This window comes from Alosa alosa, chromosome 12, assembly GCF_017589495.1.
Source record: "Alosa alosa isolate M-15738 ecotype Scorff River chromosome 12, AALO_Geno_1.1, whole genome shotgun sequence".
Lineage (NCBI taxonomy): Eukaryota > Metazoa > Chordata > Actinopteri > Clupeiformes > Clupeidae > Alosa > Alosa alosa.
In genome coordinates this window covers 21664247-21687954 of record NC_063200.1, presented here as the reverse complement: position 1 = coordinate 21687954, position 23708 = coordinate 21664247, and the positions used below count along the sequence as shown (strand labels likewise).

The 23708-nt window shown below is 39.4% G+C and overlaps 1 protein-coding gene across 1 annotated transcript; it reads right to left on the bottom strand.

The window, feature by feature from the left end:
- Positions 1-8563: 8563 nt before the first annotated feature.
- bspry (B-box and SPRY domain containing) lies at positions 8564-20946 on the bottom strand. The gene is made up of 7 exons (XM_048259186.1): positions 20415-20946; positions 19517-19615; positions 18435-18665; positions 17620-17645; positions 16561-16685; positions 10651-10874; positions 8564-10368 (listed from the first exon to the last, which is right to left on the bottom strand). Exons 1-7 carry the CDS (start codon positions 20793-20795, stop codon positions 10057-10059), a joined length of 1398 nt encoding a protein of 465 aa, XP_048115143.1. The 5' UTR covers positions 20796-20946; the 3' UTR covers positions 8564-10056.
- Between the last annotated feature and the right edge of the window lie 2762 nt (positions 20947-23708).

The window sequence follows — 23708 nt, the reverse complement described above, 5'->3', positions numbered from 1 at the left end:
TCGGTAGCTACGCCCCTGCGATTAGCGGCCGTCTTGGGACAGGCGGGCGAGGTTGGTGACTCGAGTCTGTTCGGTGTGTCACATGGTTTCTTGGTGTTTTATGCCCCCAAAGTTGTCTTCAAGGAAAGGCACTAGGGTTAGGCATGGGTTAAGGTTAGGGTTAGGGTTGGGGTTAGGTTTAGGTGCCTTTAAGTCAGTGGTGGCAGCGCTGCCTGGAAGACAACGTTGGGGGCATGAAACACCATTGATCGTATAATGTGCCATCGTCAGTCACGTTCAAGTCAGCGTTCATTTTGGCTGATTTGACATGTCGAATCGGCCAGCGGCAGTCGGACTCAATGACCCACATCATCGCATACCCTTCACCATACCTAGAGAGCTCAATGCAAACCAGCTAATAGGCTAACTGAAATAAAACCGTGCCAATCTGTAGGTATGGTGAAGGGTATGTGATGATGTGGGACTATTTTAATTCCAAAGGCCAAGGGAACTTTGTCAGGATGCATAGTATCCTGGATCCATGAAATAACTGGCCTTTAAAAATAAAAATCTGTCTGCCTCTATGGGAATTTAACATAGGGGTATGTATACTTATGAGCACCTGTATTTTAATGAAGAACATTTATTTATTTACAATATATTATTCATTCACAAAGAAAATTGGTGTCCTTAAAGGTTGGAGTTTTGCTCATGTTTTAAATGAAGGCATTAAGATCAATTTCCAAAAGATGATTTTTTATTCCTCTTTGTAGTCAACTTTAGCATGTGTAGGCTAAGGGCATGTGATTAGACATTCTGACATACTGACGACATCCTGACACTAGCGGCGGTCATATAGGGATTGTCAAAGTTTTTTTTTTTTTTTTTTTCCCCGTCATCTACTTCCTGAATTTTTGGTAAACGATACTCGGGACACCGAACCACCGGGGCACATGAAATTTGGTGGGTATCACCCATAATCACTCATTTGTGATTTGCACCCCCCCGGTAAAAAATGAAAATGCAATATTATTCTGCTTTAATCGCCCCTATCTTCTAGCCTAGAAATCTAGACGCGCCCCTAGCGGCAGCAAATTACATTTGCTGCCAGGGCTAGTCTAGCAACTCTCCGTTGGCTTGTGAGCTCCAGAAATCGAAACTTAATCAGGCATTGAAATCGTATATAGAGTCGTTTGGTGGGCTTAACATAATGATTGATGGCAGAGTTGCAATGGTTTGGCTTGAATTCCCTGCTACTTGAAAACAAATATCCTATTAAGTCCCCTATTAGTGCAGAGGGAATTTGAAAGACAACTGATTATCCCGCCCCTCGGACTGAGCACTGCGAACGGTGAGTGCCCAGACCCTACATTTTAATGTGGGTCTGGCTCGCCAGGCTACCTATCTTCAGTTAAGATGTTCAGAACTGCACCAAATTTTATGTGTATGATTGACCTGGCATTCTCTGGGGGTATGCCAAGTTTCGTAGAATTTCATCCATGGGGGGGGGTCTAAAAACAATTAGGTTATGTGTACATTTAGTGACTGTACACTCATTGGCCTGTAGATGGCGGTGCACACATATACACATGCACACACACACAGGCACCCACATACTATCGGTATTAGGACGTCCGATACATAATTACAAATTCAGTAGAGTTAAAAGAAAGCCAAAATAAATATTCATCATCATCATCATGGCTGCATTTCCAGTATTGGCGATAAGTAGTCGTTTGTCCACTAGATGGCGCATCGTTGCAGTGAGACGTAATTTTGTTGGAAGTTAAAAGTGGGTTGGAAAAACAATGGACGCTTACAAGGACTGTAGTTTACCGCAGAGAACGTCTAATAAGGATAGGACGATGTTCACATGAAATGTAATTCCCATTTCTTCTTGAAGCCGAAATAAATCTGAGGATGTTTATCGGACATGCTTGTTTTTTACTGCAGGTACGTTAATCTTATAATATCAATAAGGACCTAGGTAATGTTAGCGTTGGTTGAGTGATGGAGGCCAATTTGATTGATTGCATTTGTAGAAAACTATAAATGCGGTTATACCAAGCAAATTGATAGCAGCACTGTAATTGTATCTTTCGACTGTCATTTGTTGCACGTGCTACAAAAATCATTCTGTGCAATGGAAGATTTATCAACGTTACACCGGTTTGCCTATACATGCGTGAGACTGAGACGCCTGTTTATTTTGTTACTGCATGACTTTTTGTTTTTGGGAGAAAAAAAAATTTAAACCCTATTTTAGGGGAGCTTTGGGGTCCCTGATTATAGATCAACAATAAAATTTGACCCCCCCACATCAGATATTGGTATGTTGCTTTGAGGCAACACTGTGCGTAAAAGGTAAAGAAATGTCAAGGTTTTCTAGAATAAGTAATATTAGTCAAACAAGGAAACTACACAATGTTATTCATTTTTTTAAACAATTTTAATCAATCCAGTGAACAAATAACACATTACAAACATATTGACTTTTTTGCATTTAGAATAGCCAGAGCGTGGATATCTCAATCGGAAAATTAAACAATATCGGGTGCCTATGGACTAGGCTGGGTGAACCCAGCCTGATCTGCCCGCTATTTATTTTTTGATTTCTTAAAAGATTGAGCTTGGTCTGGTGAAAGCCAGACTAGCCATGGACCTCAGTTACACAATGCAAGGGAACATGAATCAGCCTATATTTGCACGAACAATAACGGACAACAGCTCTTCAACTTTGGCCCGTTAAAATGAGTATGAACAGTCTAGCGACGCATTTCATCAAGGCCCATTTGGACATGTCAGTTATTTGCACCACTGGTTAGATGTAAAACAGCATTTCGTTTCAGACTACTGTTAGGCTACTTAATTTGTGCATTAACAATAACGTTTCAGACGCCTGTTTATTTTGTTACTGCATGACTTTTTGTTTTTGGGAGAAAAAAAATTTAAACCCTATTTTAGGGGAGCTTTGGGGTCCCTGATTATAGATCAACAATAAAATTTGACCCCCCCACATCAGATATTGGTATGTTTCTTTGAGGCAACACTGTGCGTTAAAGGTAAAGAAATGTCAAGGTTTTCTAGAATAAGTAATATTAGTCAAACAAGGAAACTACACAATGTTATTCATTTTTTTAACAATTTTAATCAATCCAGTGAACAAATAACACATTACAAACATATTGACTATTAGAGAACAACTGGCCAACATTAAAAATAGGCATAATAAATCTATTTATGAGGTGACATTTCATCTGGTCCTCTTCACCTGCTCGCACTTCAGTCATACACCCTTTCCTAAACAGAGGAATAAGGAAACATAATTTTAACCACTTACATTGATACAAACAGTTATATTTGCTTTTATACACACATACGTACAGTATATGAACATACAATTGACCCCTGAGCTTTTTAAGTATCTTACGCACCTGATTCAGAGATCTGACTTGTTTATTCTGTGTGGAACTTCAGGAAGCAGTTGCGATTGGTAGTAAAGCATAGATGGACATTGCATTTCCGACACATAGCTTTTGGTGTACCATTACACCCTGGTACCCTGCATCGCCCCTTTTCGTATACACCCTGGTACCCTGCATCGCCCCTTTTCGACTCGTATTGAGGCTGATTTTCTTCTGAACAAAAGAAAAGGAAGTACATATTAGAAACACACAATTCTGCACTCACCCATATGCATGCACAGACACCCACACACAAGCACGCGCACGCACACACACACACGCACGCCCATGCGCACACTCACATACACGCGCACACACGTGCACACACACACACACACACACACTTTTCCAAATGACCCCTGACTGACCCCTGAGCTAAAAAGTGTCCCTTAAACCTGACTCATTGACGAATTCCTCCTGGTCGTCCTCACTGTCACTCTCAAGCTCACTGTCATCACTGTCATTATTATTTATTAAATATTAATAAATTATTAAATATGAATATTTATATTAATAATATTAATATTTATATTGCATAATATAATACATTGGAATTTTAATTAAAAACACATTGATTATGGTCATTTAACCATACATAAACATCTCCAGACTTATACATACCAATGCATTATATGGCCGGAATAAATTTGGACTAACTGCACAGTATTGCCTTGAGGCAACGCAGGAAAAAATACAGTTTTCACATAAAAATAAACACAAAATAGGCATCCAATCGATCAAATAAGCTTCTCTGGATACTCATGCACATCCACATATTTTTTTTGGTGTTATGTTATTCAATTTAAATATGATAAAAGGTGAAAATATTCTTACCAATTTGTGCCTTGTGTCCCATGCGGCTTGACTTCCTGAAAGGACTCTGCTCCTCCCCCAAACAAAAGCTCACACCCACTTCAAATCATCATTTTATTGGACAGAGAGGTGTCTAGTGTTACTACATGAAAAAAATCTGACATATATTTTTAAAGGGCCAGTGTGGGGATTAAAAATGTATTTTATTGCATCAAAGCCACGGTATGCAGTAGAGGGTTAAGTGCGTGCAGGGTGTAAGAGGGGAATCGATGTGCTTTGATTCCAGCTTGGTAGTTGTAGTCTGTGAAATTAAAAAGCACGTGTGTGTAAAGTATCCAAACAATGACACCTTCATTTCATTATGGCTGCTGCTTTAGCAACACACCTTAAGCTACTCTGTAGTGGGTCCCATTTAGAAGTGGCTACTTCATTCGCGCTTTCCTTGACTCATGGAGCTGCGTGAATTTTATTACAACTTTTTGCCACGATATGGCAATTTAAGTCCGCTTGATACTGTAAGGCGTAAGCCATTAGTTTCCAAAGAAGATTTTATTTGTGTCACCAGCATAGCCTATTGACAATTTATGTTGTAAATAGGCCTACCTTATAAGCCTACCTGTAGGGAAGCTAACAGCTTTCTATTAGGATCTAGTTTGTTAGTTACAGTTTTGTCATAACTCCCTGATGCATTTTTGCATTTAGAATAGCCAGAGCGTGGATATCTCAATCGGAAAATTAAACAATATCGGGTGCCTATGGACTAGGTCTGATCTGCCCGCTATTTATTTTTTGATTTCTTAAAAGATTGAGCTTGGTCTGGTGAAAGCCAGACTAGCCATGGACCTCAGTTACACAATGGAAGGGAACATGAATCAGCCTATATTTGCACGAACAATAACGGACAACACCTCTTCAACTTTGGCCCGTTAAAATGTGTATGAACAGTCTAGCGACGCATTTCATCAAGGCCCATTTGGACATGTCAGTTATTTACACCACTGGTTAGATGTAAAACAGCATTTCGTTTCAGACTACTGTTATTTAATTTGTGCATTAACAATAACGTTTCAGACTACTGTTACTTAATTTGTGCATTGACAATAAAGTATTACATGAACTAAAGATGACTAAAATCTTATGTAGAAGAAGAAACATTCACAAAAAATCCATCCATCCAAAAATGACTTTGTTTTTGATAGCTGTTGAAAACGGCATGGAACTGACAGAGATGTTTTTGTTTATAAATAAATAAATAAATAAATAAATAACATTATGCTGAAACCTTTTGCTTTTCCCAAACACAATGTAGTCTACAGGTGTAAGTGACCTTTCATCAATCCAGTTGCAATGGATGAACTGTGATGAACTGCCCTACTTGTGATTGTTTAGAGATTTTAAAGGTTTTATAACAATGCTACATCTTCTTTGGCTATTCTACAATCTATTCACCTTTTCAGCACCAGTAGGCTACTTTCTGTGCAGCCGCACACACACTCAGGCATGCCAAACAAGCATACACAAAAGTTTCCAGAGTGGGGGATGGAGTAAAATATGGAGACAAATTGAAGTGTGATTTATTTTCGCGGAACGGATGTACAGGACTGAGCGGCGGTCATATTTTGTACCGCTATGCGGCACATCTAGTTGTTCTCTCTTTACTGTGATTTAATAAACTTTATAGACTTCAACCATATTTATTTCTTCTGGAATTAACAATGAAATTAGATTAATGTAGAAACTGAATAGTGATATAGTGTGAACACCCATAATGATACCCTTGGTACCATCAAATGGTAGCCTATAGCGATGTGGTCAGAATACACACCGGTATACCACGGTATGCCTTATCGGTGACTGCGTCATGGTCCGCCTGATCACAGAATTTATAGTTTTCCCACCTCTTTTTTTACCAAACACCCCTGAAGGAGACATGCCATAACCTGCAAATAGCAACTGCTGACCTGTTACATCTCATAGCCATAGGTTGAGAGGGAGTGTATTGTGTGTGTGTGAGCAACCTAAAAGTTACTACTTAATTTTTTGGTGTTTATGTCAATTTTGATCCAATTTGACCACTTTGCTATGTTGCAAGAACTGGTCCTGTTGTTCACCCTGGTTGTGATCCTTGAAAGTCCAAGATATCATTTCTGGGTTACAACCTTTTACAACATTCCATGTCTGTAAAACCATTTTGCCCCTTGGATACTCGGTGAGAAAGTACCATTATGAATCATTACAGGTTTCAAGCAGGTTTCAAGTGGAAAACTGCACAGTGCACACCGCAAATGAAGATCTGCGATGAAAGCACCACCAAAGTGCAAGTACCACCACTAATGTGAAAGAAAACTATAACAGTTTTTCTCAGTCGCTTTGGCATTCTTAGATCAGAATTGAAATTCTCAAAACTACCTGTTTAATCTTCACATCATTATGCAAATCAGAAAAGCAGTTTCTCATTTCTTTGAACAAGTTGCAAATGTTTTGGTACATCCATGCAAATGATTATGTACAATTCTCCCTCCAGAGTACACTGTTATATTGACAACATGACTATTTGACTGTCTTATCTGTACACAATGACACAAGGACTTGTCATTCTGATGGCACTGACGTTTATTGACACAAATATTTAATTTTGAGAGAGAATTTTTAACAAGAAAGTGGCTTTTGCAGGTAATTTATTGTGTTTTGCTATTTGTACGAATTGTTTTGAGAAGTGCACTTACTGTTTTGCAAATGTCGAGGATGATTCGAGAAATGTAAGCGACTGAGAAAAACTGTATTATTATTGACCTGTGTTTCTGAACTAATGAGTTTATTATCTAATTAATTCAGAAAACAAGAATATTTTTCTGAATTAATGAGATAACTGAAGTGCAATTAACAAACTTATTTTCTCATAAAGAATTGTTAGAATTTTGATATGGACATGTATTCTTTTGTAATATAACTTTTTCTTAGTCGCTTTGGTGCATTTATTTTATGGGGTAGGACTATTCAGCATGGAACATATAGTGCATTTTGACCAACATGACATTAGCATTTGAAAATGTAAAAAACAGCAGACACTTGTACACAATCAGGACATACTAAAGCCTTTGCTGTTCGTACAAATCAATGAGAATTGTGTTTATGAAGTGCACAAGTGAGATGATGATGGAGTTTGAACAAGCAGTTTTGAGAATTTCAATTTTGAGTTGAGAAATGCGCTGAAGCAACTGAGGAAAACTGTATTTGCAGTGTGCAGTTTTCTGCGTGAAACCTGTACTTACTCATAGTATGCTTTCTCATGCCTTAGTACTGCTGCCATCTACTGGTTTCTCATGGTACTGAGCTGTATTGCATTTCTCAAAACAATTAATGCAAACTGCACCACATAGTGTACCTGCAAAAGCATGCATCTTGCTCAAAATGCTTAGTCTGTGTCTCAAAAGCAAGTATTTATACCAATGGAACTGTCAGTGCAATCAAAATGACACGTCCTTATGCCATTGTTAATGTCGAGATAGTCAAACTGTTTTGTTTTGTTGTCAATATGACACTTTACTCTAAATTTCTGATGAACAATGCACAAGGCAGCACTATTTTCTGTGTAGCATAGCTATTTCAAAACTACATACACATTATTGTATGTGGGTGTTGATTGCAAAAGAGTAGAGATGTTTCAGAGTTTTTACTGTTGACAGACATTGTGACAGTATAAAGAAAACAAAGTATTTTACAACATTGTGCAAATGAAAAATAACCAATATACAGTAAACCACCCCTTGTTCAGAGTTGTGGACCACTGTACAACTTTCTATACATCCTGACGTTCCTATCTGTCAGGTCACATATATGTATATAGACAGACTATGACGACTATGACAGCTAGTTCAACACATTTAGTAATGACTCAAGCGATGAAATAAGGCCTTAAAGTTTTAAGGGGTATGACTATTCAGCAGGGGACCAGTATAGTGCATTTTGACCAACATGACATTAGAAATTGAAAATGTAAAAAACAACAGACGTTTGTACACAATCAAGTGCCTGGATGTACTAAAGCATTTGTTGTTTGTTCAAGGCAATGGGGGGCAGCCGTGGCCTACTGGTTAGCACTTCGGACCTGTAACCGGAGGGTTGCCGGTTCGAACCCCGACCAGTAGGCACGGCTGAAGTGCCCTTGAGCAAGACACCTAACCCCTCACTGCTCCCCGAGCGCCGCTGTTGATGCAGGCAGCTCACTGCGCCGGGATTAGTGTGTGCTTCACCACACTGTGTTCTGTGTGTGTTTCACTAATTCACGGATTGGGATAAATGCAGAGACCAAATTTCCCTCACGGGATCAAAAGAGTATATATACTTATATATATATATATACAATAAAAATTATGTTTATGCACAAGTGAGATGATATGGAGTTTGAATTTCAATTCTGATCTGAGAAATGCACCAAAGCAACTGAGGAAAAATGTAAATAACATTGCATTTGTGCTTCCATACAAATTGTTACCACATAATACATACTTACAGTAGCTCTACACAATCATAACTACAGAGAATATTATAAGCAATACAATCAAAATAAATACTTTTAGGTAATTGATTAATGATGCAAAAAACAACATTAACAAAATATCAATCAGTTTACCAGACACAAACCAAAAAGACCAAATACACCTCTGCACATTGCAGATCACACATAGATTTACTGCACTTAGGATTTGGTGGTGCTTTCCTCACAGATCTTTATTTGCGGTGTGCAGTTTTCCACTTGAAACCTGTAATGACTCATAATGGTACCTTCTCATGCCTTCAAGCACTACTGACATCTGCTGTTGTTATCTTTCATTTTCTTTTTTTTTGTTGTCTCATTGTACTGACACAAAAACTAAAAGTCTTAGTTTCTCAACTAATGCCATTATTAAATAACATGAAATAAATATACAAATTTATATTAAATGTCAAACAATTCTTTAAGAGATTTTTTTTTTAGAAAAACCGGTGAATCATTTTCTCAATGAATGCACTGCACTTTCATACAAATTGTTACTACATAATACATACTTAGTTCTACACAATCATAACTACACAGAATATAATAGGCAGTAGGCTATAATCAAAATAAATACTTTCAGGTGAGGTGATTGATGAATAATGCAAAAACAGCATTAATGAAATATCTACAACACTAATCAATCAATAATCAACATCCCAATCACATTGCATGATATAGCATATCCCAACATGATTATTCAGTAATCTCTGGATAAGAGTAATGGCTTGAAGTAAAAAGAGATAAAAAAAAGAGAAAAACATGAATATTGTCAACATGCTCAACACACCTGTGGCTTTAGGGAAATAGTCTTCAGTGGAGTCATTCACTAGTGACTCTTGCAACTTAATTTATGAGAATCTGGATCTTCATATTTACATTGAAAGAGCTATTGGTCATGATTGATCATTAATCCAGAAATGCTGGGATGAGTCAGCCAGAGAGTATGAGAAGGACTGCCCGACTAAAAAGGCTGTATGTGTGTTCATCTGTGTGTGTGTGTGTGTGTCTGTGTCTGATTAGGGGTGGAGGGTGCATTTACAGATAGGAGAGTTGAGAGGGACAGAGACCAGGTGGAAGAGAGAGATGGGGATGGGATCGGGTTATGTATGTGGTCAGGATGCTGCCACTTGTACCACAGCTCCCCTCCAGTACAAGCTCACGATTATTGCACTGCAGCAGCAAAATAGTTATAAGCAGACCTTACATTCTCTTTTTACCATATAAATTGAGCTACACCTTTGTCCATCTGCCCTGCTCTGGTCAATGCAACAGTGTGACGCTGCGGTCGGCAACGGCACAAGCTGGCAGCAAGGGGGCGGTGAAGTGGTGACTGACGGCATGCAGGACGCAGTAGGAGTCCGGGTCGTAGAACAGAAGTGTCTGGCTGGGCCAATCCACCAGTATCCCAACATGCCTGGGTCTGCGGATCACATGTAGAGATGTGTGGCGCCCGGCGTGGCAGAAGGTGAAGTCGCCCTCGTAGTGCGACAGCACCCAGGAGCGGTCGTTGTAGCCCAGCCGCGCACCGTTTCCCGAGCCCTTACGGTCCATGCTGGCATAGCACACTCCAACCTAAAGGGTAGACGGAGGAGAGTGAGAAAATATATAGAAGAGGAGAAGGAGGAAGATGATGATGTTACGTGGAAAAGCTTTTTCCTCATATCCCACATATTTTTCTAAAAATAGAACATTGGTTTTAAAAAGTGATAAAACAATCAACATGGATAATGTAAAAGGTCATGGAATGTGCAGTGACCAGAGAACAGTGAAGGTGAAAAACAGAGATAGAAAGAGAACAAAGACAAGAGACAAGACAGGACAGTGAAGCAATCCTGAAGTGCAAGAAGGAGAGACCTTGTAGGCAGCACTTTGGCCCACATCCAGCACCCAGCTGTGGGTCTCCGAGGAGATGGCCAGGGTGCTGAGAGCGTTCGGCCAGCAGTCAAAGCGGGCCAGGTCGTACGGAGGGGACTGGCGGGCGCGCTTAGGCAGGAAGGTGAGCGTGCACTCATCAGCAGACAGAGAGAGCATGGTGCTGACTGAACGCTCTTGGAAACGCAGGTTGGCAGGCCCATGAGCTGGACAGAGATTATAAAGAAGTTTCCGGTTATATTCATGAAAATAATATACCACACACCTTACAGAGTACTCACTAATGTGACTGTCATCCTTTGTTATCGTTTACTTATTTTTTACTTTTTTCATTTACATGCACAGGATGGCGCTGTTGTCACTCCCACATTTCTTTTGGGATTAATAAAGTATTTCTTAACTAATTGTATTTTTTTAACTTAAAATAATTTTCAAAGTCAGGTTCTGAGCCTGATCAACCCCAAAATCCATCCTGTTACATTTAGGCTTACTGCATATAGTACATTCTGTTAAATGCTTTTATTGTAGCTGTATGGTAAATGGTGATTTTCCTAAAAAAACTGTGGTTGAACTATTTGGTTATAACACTTTGGTCTCTGAATTGATACTCTGACTGCATAACTCATACCAAAGACAGTTGTGTGATCGGCCAAATAGTGAAGAGGAAACATTATAGGAAAAAGAGAGGGAAAGTTAAGTGTCTGGGGGAAAATAATAAGGGAGTTGACAACTTATAGATGGCATGGAGTGATAGCACGAACAATGTGAACTGTTTTAAAGGTAAATTGGTGACACTTGGCCCCACAACAATGCACACTCTTAAATTTCATCCTTAACCCTCTGCTATCTAAGGTTAATGCAATGTGCTTGCATGTTATTTCTCTCATTATAATCTAGGGAAACACCTAAGAGGCCATATCCTGTTGGAAACAGAGGATGGGCAATAAAACACATTAGAGTTGTGGAAAGATGAGTGGAAAGCCCCTCATTATGACCGCCGCTAGCGAAACGGTCATATAGGGATTGTCAAAGTTTTTTTTTTCTTTTTTTTCCGTCATCTACTTCCTGAATTTTTGGTCAACGATACCCGGGACACCGAAACACCGGTGCACATGAAATTTGGTGGGTATGTAGCCCCACTAGACTTTTACGGAAAAATTTCGTTTCCTCCCCGGGGGGCCCCCCCTCCCCCTCGTGCTGGGCCCCCGAACCGCCAAAAAAGCAGTTTTTCCTAAATAACTACCTGAACCGTGGCACTGAGGATGAAGAATCTTTTATGGTATGTTGGTCTCAAGCGCCCACATCAACCTGGCCCATAATCACGCATTTGTGATTTGCACCCCCCCGGTAAAAAATGAAAATGCAATATTATTCTGCTTTAATCGCCCCTATCTTCAGTTAAGATGTTCAGAACTGCACCAAATTTTATGTGTATGATTGACCTGGGGGTACCTTCTCTGGGGGTATGCCAAGTTTCGTAGAATTTCATCCATGGGGGGGTGTCTAAAAAAAATTAGGTTATGTGTACATTTAGCGACTGTACACTCATTTGCCCCGTAGATGGCGGTGCACACATATCACACATGCACACACACACAGGCACCCACATACTATCGGTATTAGAACGGCCGATACATAATTACAAATTCAGTAGGATTAAAAGAAAGCCAAAGAAATAAATATTCATCATCATCATCATGGCTGCATTTCCAGTATAGAGTGTCCCAGTGACTTCCATTTTACTTCCGCTACAAGGGACCTATCTTTCAAAAAAAAATATAAACGAGAGTTAATGGAGAGATAACAATTATTTTTTGGTCCAGATTAAATTGTGCCACGAATTTCACATATGATGTGTGTGAATTTAAAAGATAATTTTTCACGTCAAGAAAGTACTGTTGTTCGATAGACTTAAAAAGTTATGTTGGTTTTGTGCGAATCCGCTCAGTGGACTACATCTCTCGTCTCGAACGATGTAGGCTACGTCACCAACGTAATGAAACGATAAGATTTGCTGTTATGCTAGTTAACGGTTGCATCTTGCTGCCTGCTATGTCACTTAACAGTATCTAATGTACAGTCTATGGACGAATACAACTTACCTGATGTGTTTAATCCTCTGACTCATGGTATTTTCATCGGCAAGGAAAGCCCAATTAAGACCTGTTGCTGGTATGCTTGTACGATTTAGTGTGGCTGTGAATGAGCTAACGTCACTATGGGTTACTACGACTGATGGGTTTGTAGTCGTTGGAATTACGATCTTTCACAATGTTGTAATTCAATAGTTCCGAAACAAACTACAAATTTCTTTACATGAAAAATTGTCTTTAAAATTGACAAACATCATATGGGTAATTCAAGGCACAAGTCAACCGGGACCAGAAAATCATTTAATTTTCGCCATAGACTGGCGTTCAAAATTTTTTGAAAGATAGGTCCCATGGAGGCAAATGGAAGTGGCATCACTGGGACACTCTATTGGCGATAAGTAGTCGTTTGTCCACTAGATGGCGCATCGTTGCAGTGAGACGTAATTTTGTTGGAAGTTAAAAGTGGGTTGGAAAAACAATGGTTCCTACAAGGACTGTAGTTTACCGCAGAGAAAGTCTAATAAGGATAGGACGATGTTCACATGAAATGTAATTCCCATTTCTTCTTGAAGCCGAAATAAATCTGAGGATGTTTATCGGACATGCTTGGTTTTTACTGCAGGTACGTTAATCTTATAATATCAATAAGGACCTAGGTAATGTTACCGTTAGCGTTGGTTGAGTGATGGAGGCCAATTTGATTGATTGCATTTGTAGAAAACTATAAATGCGGTTATACCAAGCAAATTGATAGCAGCACTGTAATTGTATCTTTCGACTGTCATTTGTTGCACATGCTACAAAAATCATTCTGTGCAATGAAAGATTTACCAACGTTACACCGGTCTGATACAGTTTTGCCTATACATGCATGAGACTGAGACGCCTGTTTATTTTGTTTTAAGTGCGTGCAGGGTGTGAGAGGGGAATCGATGTGCTTTGATTCCAGCTTGGTAGTTGTAGTCTGTGAAATTAAAAAGCATGTGTGTGTGTGAAGTATCCAAACAATGACACCTTCATTTCATTATGGCTGCTTTAGCAACACACCTTAAGCTACTGTGTAGTGGGTCCCATTTAGAAGTGGCTACTTCATTCATACTTTCCTTGACTCATGGAGCTGCGTGAATTTTATTACAACTTTTCGCCATGATATGGCAGTTTAAGTCCGCTTGATACTGTAAGGCGTAAGCCATTGGTTTCAAAAGGAGATTGTATTTGTGTCGCCAGCATAGCCTATTGACAAATTATGTTGTAAATAGGCCTACCTTATAAGCCTACCTGTAGCTTAGGGAAGCTAACAGCTTTCTATTAGGATCTAGTTTGTTAGTTACAGTTTTGTCATAACTCCCTGATGCATTTTTGCATATTTAGAATAGCCAGAGCGTGGATATCTCAATCGGAAAATTAAACAATATCGGGTGCCTATGGACTAGGCTTGATCTGCCCGCTATTTATTTTTTGATTTCTTAAAAGATTGAGCTTGGTCTGGTGAAAGCCAGACTAGCCATGGACCTCAGTTACACAATGCAAGGGAACATGAATCAGCCTATATTTGCACGAACAATAATGGACAACAGCTCTTCAACTTTGGCCCGTTAAAATGTGTATGAACAGTCTAGCGACGCATTTCATCAAGGCCCATTTGGACATGTCAGTTATTTGCACCACTGGTTAGATGTAAAACAGCATTTCGTTTCAGACTACTGTTACTTAATTTGTGCATTAACAATAACGTTTCAGACTACTGTTACTTAATTTGTGCATTAACAATAAAGTATTACATGAACTAAAGATGACTAAAATCTTATGTAGAAGAAGAAACATTCACAAAAAATCCATCCATCCAAAAATGACCTTTGTTTTTGATAGCTGTTGAAAACGGCATGGAACTGACAGAGATGTTTTTGTTTATAAATAAATAAATAAATAAATAAATAAATAAATAAATAAATAAATAAATAACATTATGCTGATACCTTTTGCTTTTCCCAAATACAATGTAGCCTACAGGTGTAAGTGACCTTTCATCAATCCAGTTGCAATGGATGAACTGTGATGAACTGCCCTACTTGTGATTGTTTAGAGATTTTAAAGGTTTTATAACAATGCTACATCTTCTTTGCGTGTGGCAAAGAAGAAGAAAGAAGTGTTTGCGGGGGCGAGAGTCTACATTCTTAAGATCTTAAGATTTGAGACCTCTTGACGTTTAAATTGGACTTGGCCTGAGACAAGTGAGGTCTATTTCTCAGCTGCGTCTATAGCTCATTCACATACTTTAAGTGCATTAATAATAATCAGCTAAAAACATGTGCATTTGCATGCATTTTCATCCACTGTGTTACGCAAACTTAGTTCTAAATAGCTGTGGCATTAAAACATGAGGCCGTCAGGGCAAAGTGAGTGATGAGAGAAGAGATGTGTCTTCAATGTATTATATAAGACTATATTCTATAACAGTGGTCTGCAAGCTATCCCAAGTGGTCCGCGAGCAGACGCGGTAAAATATAATAGATGAGTTGTTTGCCATATTGAACCAACTTGTATGTAAATCCAAACAGTTCTGCAACGCTGCCTATATGTAAGCTATGCCAGTTTAAATCATATGAATCCTCTGACACAATAAGCAAGGTGCAAAGACAATAAGCAAGGTGGTTCAGTGAGTAAGCTTATTGTGTAATAAACTGTTGAAGTAGGTCTACTCTTTTTTTTAGCTAGGTGGTCCGTGAGGTTTTTTTTATTGATTAAGTTGTCCTTGGTCTAAAAAAGTTTGAGAAACACTGTTTTATAAGATGGGTAACACTTGACCTTGGCCCGTCGGTGGGCCTTGTAATTGTTGAATCTTTTTTTTGTTTTATTGTTTTCTTTTCTTTAGTAACCTTATAATTTGCATGGATCATCCTTGCATTCATTTTCTAGTCGGAACAGAAACTTAGAAAGAGAGAGAAAAAGGAAAAAAAATAAATAAATACATAATAATAATAAAGAAGGAATAAAGAAAAGAAAAAAGGGGGGAAATCCTACAAATCCTATGAAGTTCAGCGTTCCCAGCGCTCAGCGCCCTTGGCGTAAAAAAACCCTCGGTGCTGATCGTTTTTCCTTGCAGCATTCAAAGCGCTGAAAGTTGAAATCTGTTCAACTTATAGAACAGCGCTGGGCTTGTCAATGTCACTTCTTTCTCGACGACCAATCAAAACTTCGAAACCTAGCGACAATAAACACTTGACCGAAGTGCTCTGAAAATGAGGTTGAGGGCGCTATCAGCGCAAAAAACGTGATTCGTGGACACAGGCCCTTAAAGTTTGAAAAAGTTTTTCATGCGTTCCGGTCCTTTCCTGGGTTCAGTGATCTGAAGTGGCCTAGGACCTGCTGCTGATACTGTATTCTGTATTCTTACAGTAAGAGAGGAGTCGTAGTACAATTAAAGATAGTAATGATAGTAATACTGCTAGTAGTAATGGTAGTAGTAATAGCTGTATTAATGTATTAAGGAAGTAGAAGCACTAGAATCAGAATTTAAGAAGAAATATCAGAAATATCACACCACAATGTTGGTGCGATGAGGAATGTAAAGGTATGCATACCTAGATAAATAGATAATAAATAGCCTACCTGGTAGGTAGATAGATCGATAGACAGATAGATAAAGAATGAAAGTGTGTAAGAGAGAGAGAGGAGGAGGAGGACAGTAAAACAATCGGAGTAAGGGAGCACTTGATCATCAGTGGCATGTTTCATGTTAGCAGCGTGTTGGCGAAGATGGGCTATGCGCGGTACACTGAGCTGTAGGCCTCTGACTAACCTGAGGGGCCCAGGAGAAGAGCACTGGCCCACAGGCCCTGCATGAGTCTGCTGTCGCTGCAGTCTGAGCTGAGATTCAGCTGCTCGGTGTCACGCGGCTCCCCCACCCCCTCGGCCTCCTCCACCCTTAAACACACACACATACAGTACACACGCACATTCGCACACACACACACACACACACACACACACACACACACACACACACACACACACACACACACACACGTATACAGGGACACACAGGTAATTGGTCAGACAATGTCAGGTGACTTATTTTATCAATGAGTAACTTTTCACAAGCTCAGCATGTGACTTTTCCCTGATGGTGTTTCAATGACATACAGCATAAGATTGAACTAAAACATTCTGATCTATCTGACAAAAGTCCTTTAATGCTTTTAAAACATTAAATCCAGAACGCGGTGGCGCGCCTGGTATACAACCAACCCAAAAGGGCACATGTTACCCCGCTGCTCATCCAGCTACACTGGCTACCTATGGCGGCCCGCATTAAATTCAAGTCTCTAACGCTTGCCTACAAAGTAGTCTCCGGTTCTGCTCCCACCTACTTGAATGCCCTCATACAGACTTACACTACCTCCAGACCGCTGCGCTCCCTCTGACGAACGACGTCTAGCTCTACCACCCGGTGCGCTCAAGCCAATCCAAACTTTTCTCATCTGTTGTTCCTCGTTGGTGGAACACACTGCCAGTTCCTACAAGGGCAGGGACATCCTTTTCCACTTTCAAAAAACTCCTGAAGACCCAGCTCTTTAGAGAACATCTACTCTCATAGCAACACTTACAACAAGTCTTACTGATCCTAGCACTCACCAGCCGTTAAACTGACAAGTAACTGTTAAAATACAGCACTCACCGGCGACTTATTCTTACTGTACTCTAATGTGTTTTTTTTTTAAACTGTCCTAAAATTGTGAGAATTGTTCTAAAACTTACTGTTTACCATGTTGTTAGTCGCTTTGGTTAAAAAAGCGTCAGCCAAATGTAATGTAATGTAAATCAATGTAATGTATTCAGCAAAACAATCATTATTTACCTGTCATTTATTTGTTGACTGGATGTCTGGAAAACAAAACTGATATGATCAGTGACACCATTATCATAATTAATCTCATGATGTTCTGTATTGATTTCAAATAAATCATCTTTTAGCATTTTCACATACTGTACGGACAAACTACCATGGCATAAACATCAGTTTGTGCAGCTGTAGTAAACCTCTGAATAGCCGTTCAATATGTTCCTTCATCTCTCCTCTGTCTCACAACCCAAATACAAATATCCTAATACAAACAATATGGCAACTTTAAAATCATACTCTACCCAGTCATATTTATCATATACCCTAAGACCAATGTGAAAGACCATTATGAAATAGTCTTGCCAAATGTACTGCCCTCATTTCCCATTGTTAAACATTTAATTGTGGTTCACTGGCATTCCTTATGTTTCAATGGTAGAAGAGTATTATTTTGTAAAACAATCATTACATATTGTCATGCACACATGTTTGAGTACTAACACTGTTATATGTAAGGAATCATCTATCATCTTGGCAGTACATCTCTCTCTCTCTCTCTCTCTCTCTCTCTCTCTCTCTCTCTCTCTCTCTCTATCTCTCTCTCTCCAGATTCTGTTGTAGACCTTGCCTTTGTATTTGTCACTATATCATCTTGAATTTTGAATTGAATTGAATCACTCTATATATATCTTGAATTTCCCCTTGGGGATGAATAAAGTATCTATCTATCTATCTATCTATCTATCTATCTATCTATCTATCTGTCTATCTATCAAAAGATGTGCTTCCTTCTATTGTCCTAAGATCTATGAAGTGTCTTGACGTCTCACCACCAGCTCTGCGTCCTGTGAGTGTGTGAGCGTGTGCACCAGGTTGGTGCGCGTGCTCGAGAGCGAGGTGAGGGCCTGGCTCCAGTGAGCGCGCTGCGTGAGCAGACACTGCTCCACGCGCTCCTGCTCTCTCTGCACAGCCTCCAGGAGGCGCTGTTCCTCCTCATCCAGGGCCTCCCGCACCGCGCTGACCTGGGCCAGCACGCGCTCCCGCGCGGCACTCGCATCAGCCTACACACAGTCAGCAGAACCCAGAAAAAGTCAAACCAAAGCATAGATATACAAGACATGCACACATACACATACACACACACACACACACACACACACACACACACACACACACACACACAGATTTAAGGAGGCTGTGATTAAAATATATTGTTTCTATTCTGCCATGGCAAGAAGCTGCGTTGTTGAATTCATTTGCTTTGGTGGGCAGTGGACATCATGGCCAAATTCCTGTCCGCTTTGTTGTGTAGATGCTCGATTAGAAGACATAACAATGAGCGTTTTAGCTCCAGTCTAATTGGCTGTTCAACTTCTCATAGAAATAGAGGGGTGAAAGTGACTATTGGTTATGAGTCTGCCTGCTCTGCCCCTATACCATGTCATGCCAAACTATACTCAGACTCTGTCTTTTACTGGCTATATTAGCATTTACGCACAAACTTTCTTTTGATCTTAATGTCTGTTAAAACCTAATTTTTACATTTCTAAGCATTTATTTTTTAACTTATTTATTTCTACAGTATTAAGATACAAAATTGGTATAGGTCATTTGTATTGCTGTTTACCTTTTCGTATTTCATATGAGACGCAGTTCACTATAGTGTTGTGAGTCTTTTTCTTTCACACAAACACACCCGGACAGAAATGTTGACAAACTAAAGACTTGTATTATGTTTATCACAAGGCTTTTTATTTGCATGCATTGCACTGGAATTAAAATCCACACAAATTCAAACACACCTAGTCTCAGTCATGAGACGCACACACAGACGCACACACACACACACACACACACACACACACACACACACACACACACACACACACACACACACACACACAGTTCCTACCTGTATAGCTTTCTCTTTGACAGACAAGGTTTGGCTGATAAAGCGCTCAATCCGTAATGCTTGCATCTGCATTTTCTCACAGATGTCCACAAGCTGATTCTGTACACATGAAACAAATGCAATTAATTCATTAATAGCTGAATTATTTATTCACTAATTTATGTGCCGCATGTTACATACCCTACATTGAAAAACAGAATGAAGATGAGGCACAATGCTGACAGAAATCCTCCTGATTACAAATACTTGTTAGAAGCAATGTTGTCCCTTGCTCCTGTTGTTCAATAAGATCTGTACAAGGACACTTTGATCTGACAGTGTGAGTGTGGGTCATCTATTGATACTGGAGTACAGTACACATTAGGCTACATATTTCCATGAGATTTGAAAATGATGTGTATTTTATATTAGGTCAAAGGCAGGAATGTTGGGGAGAGTATGCTTTACAGCTGAGTAATCCAAAGCATGAGTTCAACATGTCTTTCAAATATCAGCATGAACTTGTATTTCCAGTTTTTGCGTGCATATCCGAGTCATGACTGTGACATAAACTACCAATGATTTAACATCCATGATTGTGACATAAATGCATTTAATAGCCAACCTTCTGGCAATACCAGGAGTAAAAACATTTCATGATTACTGTTATTTTTATTAAACCTGTGTCAATGACAAACAAAATACAAATGTTGCAAAATGGTTATAGAGAATTATGATTAGTCTATATGGCAGGTAAAAACAAGCACCAAATACAAAAACCTGTTGCAATTCATGTGCAGCCAATTAATAAGAAACATTGTGATAGAAATGTATGCCCCATCGTCCTCCCTCATTCATCCAAGCTTCATCAAAAGGATATTATGTGACTTCTGAAATTATAATGTTAAACATCACTCACCCTCACTGTTGTTGCTTGAGTGCCGAGTGGTGTCACCATATGACCCTGACACGGTCCCACAATGGCGCAGTGAGAACATATAAGCTTCCCCTCGGAACTACAAAACCAGTCCAACTCAGAGTCGTGGTCAACGCAGGTCATTTGAGAAGGATCTACGTCGGACTTTGGATTGTTGGTTGATGTTAAAGCAACAGCGTGTCCACTTTCGTCAACGTTATCCGTTCCTCCGTTTAACCGATGGTAAGAAGTGTCTTCGGGTTGTTTCGAGTCTGTTTTCCTCTGATGGCAGGCAGTACTCTCCCGGTCTTCCATGTCGGCCTCTGGCTCGTTATCATGTAAGGACACCACAGCTAAATCGCAAATTCCTCTGTCCTCAGTCATGCTATGGTGTGGGACAGGCCTATTCTTTTTAGATTGAACCGTCAATACAGTGTTCAGCTACTCAATAATTATGCGCCTTGATCATCGAAGATGTATCCACTTATGAACAATTGACGCAGTGCAGGTGTATAGGCTACCTGTGCCACAGGTGCACAACACGGAAGTTGAGCCCTGTAGGCAGTGTAAAGTGAGTTGATGAGCAGGTAACGCAGCATTGCCTTACCGCCAACATCCTGTAAACCGGGTTAAACCTGGAAATATTGATTCATCACAACCATAGCCTAGTCTATGATCACAACGTAATAATTGGAAAACGAAACGTAGTCCTAACTATTATTATTTGTAAAGCTAAAACATATTTAAATATCAACTCAACTCAACTTTCGAGTGTTTGAGTCCCATGATCCTTTGCAAGCACATTAAAATAATCAAACTGAGTTGTAGCCTATACGTGTTTTCAATAGTTTTTGTTTTCTGCTATTCGACATGTATAGTCGTCATGGTGTGCAGTATTGGCTGCACTAAATACCAATGGGCTGTGTCTTTAGGGCACTTTGACTTTGACAGTTAAAAAGTGAATGCTGGTAAATGGAGAATGGTCAAGGAGGAGACCTTGAATATAAATAATTGAGTTACTGGTACTCAAATTAAATATGTCTTATTATAGCAAATATGTAATTATATAATGTAATATATGTATAATATGTATTTTATAACAAATTCATTATCAATGTTAAGGCAAGTAGTATCTCCAAAGGTTTTGATTTAGTTTGACTGTTTGGGTTGTGTAAGGAAGTTTTATCCTCAGCTTCAGCCGCTCCTCTTTTTCCAGACTCTATTATCCAGGTAGCCTATTATATTACCACATGGCTTAGAGTCATGTCAAAAACATTCAGGAAATTGGTTTCTCAACCTTGACTACAAGCTTAACTTAAGCTTATCCTACACAATTTGAACTGAACGGACCTTATTAATTACTGTGAACAAATTACGTCCAATCTACGAATTACCAAAATCCAGGATCCAATCACAATCATGTGCAATCGTGTGCATTCAACAAAACCAGCTGGTTACTTCCCTAAGTTGTAAAACGAAGGATCTTTTAAAGGCGGACCCAAAGAGCAAAGTCAGATTGGCTAACAGGTTCAGGCTAAAAATATTGAGAGAGAAAAAAATCCGCATATATTATACCAGTCACATTTATTACATTGACTCATTCATGGGTTTTCTGTGTTTTCTTTATTTAGTTATTTTTACTATTTATTTCATTTCAAAACAGTAATGAAGATTAACAATATGAAATAGGCTTTGATTTTTGGCATTACTCAACCAGCTTTATATAGCCTAGACACTTGGAATGGTTCTCCAACAGTCTTAAGGTGTTCCCAGCCTATGTTGAGCATGTTGACTGTTTTTCTTTGCTTTAAAAAGCATTCAGACAACTACCCCATGAGAATATGATAAAAAAAAGTGCACAGCTGAGGTATAAGTATAAATATATATATATACTCTTTTGATCCCATGAGGGAAATTTGGTCTCTGCATTTATCCCAATCCGTGAATTAGTGAAACACACTCAGCACGCAGTGAACACACAGTGAAGTGCAGCACACACTAATCCCGGCGCAGTGAGCTGCCTGCAACAACAGTGGCACTCTGGGAGCAGTGAGGGGTTAGGTGTATTCCTTAAAGGCACTTCAGCCGTGCCTACTGGTCGGGGTTCGAACCGGCAACCCTCTGGTTACAAGTACAAAGCACTAACCAGTAGGCCACGGCTGCACCCCAAAATGGTGAATTGTGGCTGTGAAGGATATAAAACATTAAACATAATTTGTTTTTCCAACACTTTTGTCAAAGTTGTGTTGTCTTCGTGGGGAGGGATAAATAAATAAATAAATAAATAAATACAGACAGACACACACACACACACACACACACACACACACAAACACACACACACACACACACACACAATGCACACGTGAAACTTTCTGGTGCCCAAAGACACTTTGGTTTTCTTTTGTCAGTGTGTTCTCACTCTGTAAGTTGCTGATTCCGTGCTGATTCTCACATTCTCACCAAAGCAAGCTGATTTTGCTTAGTGGAGACAAAACATAGAAAGACTTTGAATTATACAACAATCAGGGAGGTTGACTGCCAAACGGCAGTTTGTTTTTTCAATTCAAATATTAAGAGTGTAGGCTACACATGTGTATTAAATCTAGTGCCACCACAAGTCTAGTAAACTACATCAATACACGCTCTATATGCACGTGCATCAATAGATCATGAACCAGGCTGTTACACTGACAACATTTTGTAATTCTGGCAGTTAAACACACCATTTTAATGCAGTTTGGGAGGGACAGAAATCGAATTTACATTAAGAACATATTGAATATTGCAACCCCCCCCCCCAGACTGTTATTATTATTATTTTAAATCTATTTTGGGTTGGTCCCCAAATTCAAACTGAGTCTGCAGGTTCCTAAGGCAGTGGTTTTCAAAGTGGGGGCCACGAGGGGGTGCCAGGCTGGCCTCAGCAAGTTGGAAGGAAAAATAAAAGCAACAATAAATACATTTGAACATTTTAAAATATACCTATTACTATGAGGGTTGTTATACAATGCCATTATAATAATTTGTCGCATATCTGAACATTATATTTTCCATGATAATGACTGGGAATAATAGTAGAGTGATAGCTTTCATATAGCAGAAAGCCCCAAATGCAATACACACTGTATGCTCCATCACAAAGTGCTTGTGGCTAAAATAGTTATTAGGATTAACTTAATGTATTTTTACATTTGCGGTAGTATTGTCGATGGGTTTAATAACACATCAAGGGGCGGCTTGACCAGAAGTGGTATTTGGGGCCAAAAAAGTTTGGGAACCCCTGCCCTATAGGGA